We start from the raw sequence: 1,449 nt of genomic DNA on the forward strand, positions 1-1,449 counted from the left end.
TATCCTAAAAATATAACAAACATCGTTTAGCATCACCCAAGCTTAACAAAACATAACTCAAAAAGGGGTCAACAGTCAACACAGTCTTACTGAACGAAATCCAAACAGCATAAGAAAATAAAAGCAAAGATCAAGAACCCAAACACCTAAATATACACCCAAACCAAACCATCGACCGAAAACATAGTTTCATCAGAAATCTAACCATTTGGTGAAGTAAACACAAGTAGACGGAGAGGTGAGTCCATCAGGCGTGCACTGTCTAATTCTCGGACAACCCCACAAGGAACCGAGACCAAAGCCCCTGCCTTTGGACCCTGATTAGCAGCATCTCCAACCGAACATCTATAACACACTTGACCAACAGGAATCGAATGGTACTCCCCTAATCCAGTGCTCTTAACATCAATAATCATATTATCCAAAACCATAGACCGCAAAATCTCAATTATCTGCTGGCTCGAGCACTCCGTGTGAGTCAGCCTATTCGCCTTAAAAAAGTCATAAACCCCGTCAGCCGTCGCAACCTTTAACCTGCGAATGATCTTTAAACAAAGGTCTTTGAGTTGATCAACGTACGCAACATCAAGCTCTCCATCGTCATTATACCACAAACCGCCCGTGACTTCCGTTGACAGTTGGAAGTCGGCTCCAATGTAGTGCTTTCGACCCTTTTGTTTGACGTGAACGACTTCCTTGATCAGCGAGGCGTTTAGAAGGTTTTTGAGAGACTTGTTGATGACTTGATCCGGTAAATTGGTTTCCGTCTTCAAGTCGCGTGACCAGATGGCCATTTCTTTTCTGCTTTTGATGGCGTCGAGTACTTTTCGGTCGACTTCAAGTAGACCGTCACCTGGTTTAGATTCTGGTTTCTTTCTTTTGTTTAACAGACTCATCCTGATGAATCTGCAACAAAAGGAAACAAAACCCTAATCTGTCAAATTAGGAAGAGGCTTACTGACATAAATTATGTCTAGCTTACACTGTCAAATCTGTTCATTTATATGAAAATGAAACCTAACTGTAAATAGAACTAACGCAGATATGAAATTATAGATTGATAGTTATATAGAATCAACAGCAATTGAGTAATTGAATAGATGATCTAACTAACCTTGACGAGATTCAATTGTTAAGACCGCTATGCTGCTACTGCAGAAAAGAGTGTGAGCCGGCTGCAACTATAAATAATAAAAACCTCAAGATTTGGAGTTTACACTTCAAATTGCCTATTTTCTGTTTTAACCTTTCAAAATAATTACCTTTTGTAAATGTTTGTTTGGGGTGTTTATTGTTTGGTTTTAAGTTTATTATATGAATCGAACTAAAGACGTTAAAAAAATTGGATTTTGTAAGTTTTTTTTTGGTCTGTTTCTTGATTGAAACCGGGTTTTTGGTTTTCGGTTGATTCGAAATGAGTATGTCGAATATTATATAAAGGTTATTTAA

The 1,449-nt window shown here is 38.3% G+C and overlaps 1 protein-coding gene across 3 annotated transcripts; it reads right to left on the minus strand.

The window, feature by feature from the left end:
- Positions 1-200: 200 nt before the first annotated feature.
- On the minus strand, positions 201-1,139 carry LOC143599988 (uncharacterized). Of its 3 annotated transcripts, none has more exons than XM_077077803.1 (2): positions 1,115-1,139; positions 201-906 (listed from the first exon to the last, which is right to left on the minus strand). In XM_077077803.1, the coding sequence occupies exon 2, from the start codon at positions 894-896 to the stop codon at positions 201-203; it is 696 nt and encodes a 231-aa protein (XP_076933918.1). In that variant the 5' UTR covers positions 897-906; positions 1,115-1,139. The 3 variants fall into 3 exon arrangements, with proteins under 3 accessions (XP_076933918.1, XP_076933917.1, XP_076933919.1); XM_077077802.1 differs by having other exon boundaries at positions 1,111-1,131; XM_077077804.1 differs by lacking the exon at positions 1,115-1,139 and adding an exon at positions 1,023-1,059.
- Positions 1,140-1,449: the final 310 nt, after the last annotated feature.

The sequence above is a fragment of the Bidens hawaiensis genome, unplaced genomic scaffold, assembly GCF_021521415.1.
Source record: "Bidens hawaiensis isolate Kalapana, Puna unplaced genomic scaffold, B.hawaiensis_p1.1 tig00053165_1, whole genome shotgun sequence".
NCBI classification, from domain to species: Eukaryota; Viridiplantae; Streptophyta; class Magnoliopsida; order Asterales; family Asteraceae; genus Bidens; species Bidens hawaiensis.

Coding starts and splice junctions, on each gene's coding strand:
- LOC143599988 (XM_077077803.1), bottom strand. CDS start 896: ATGAGTCTGTTAAACAAAAGAAAGAAACCAGAATCTAAACCAGGTGAC.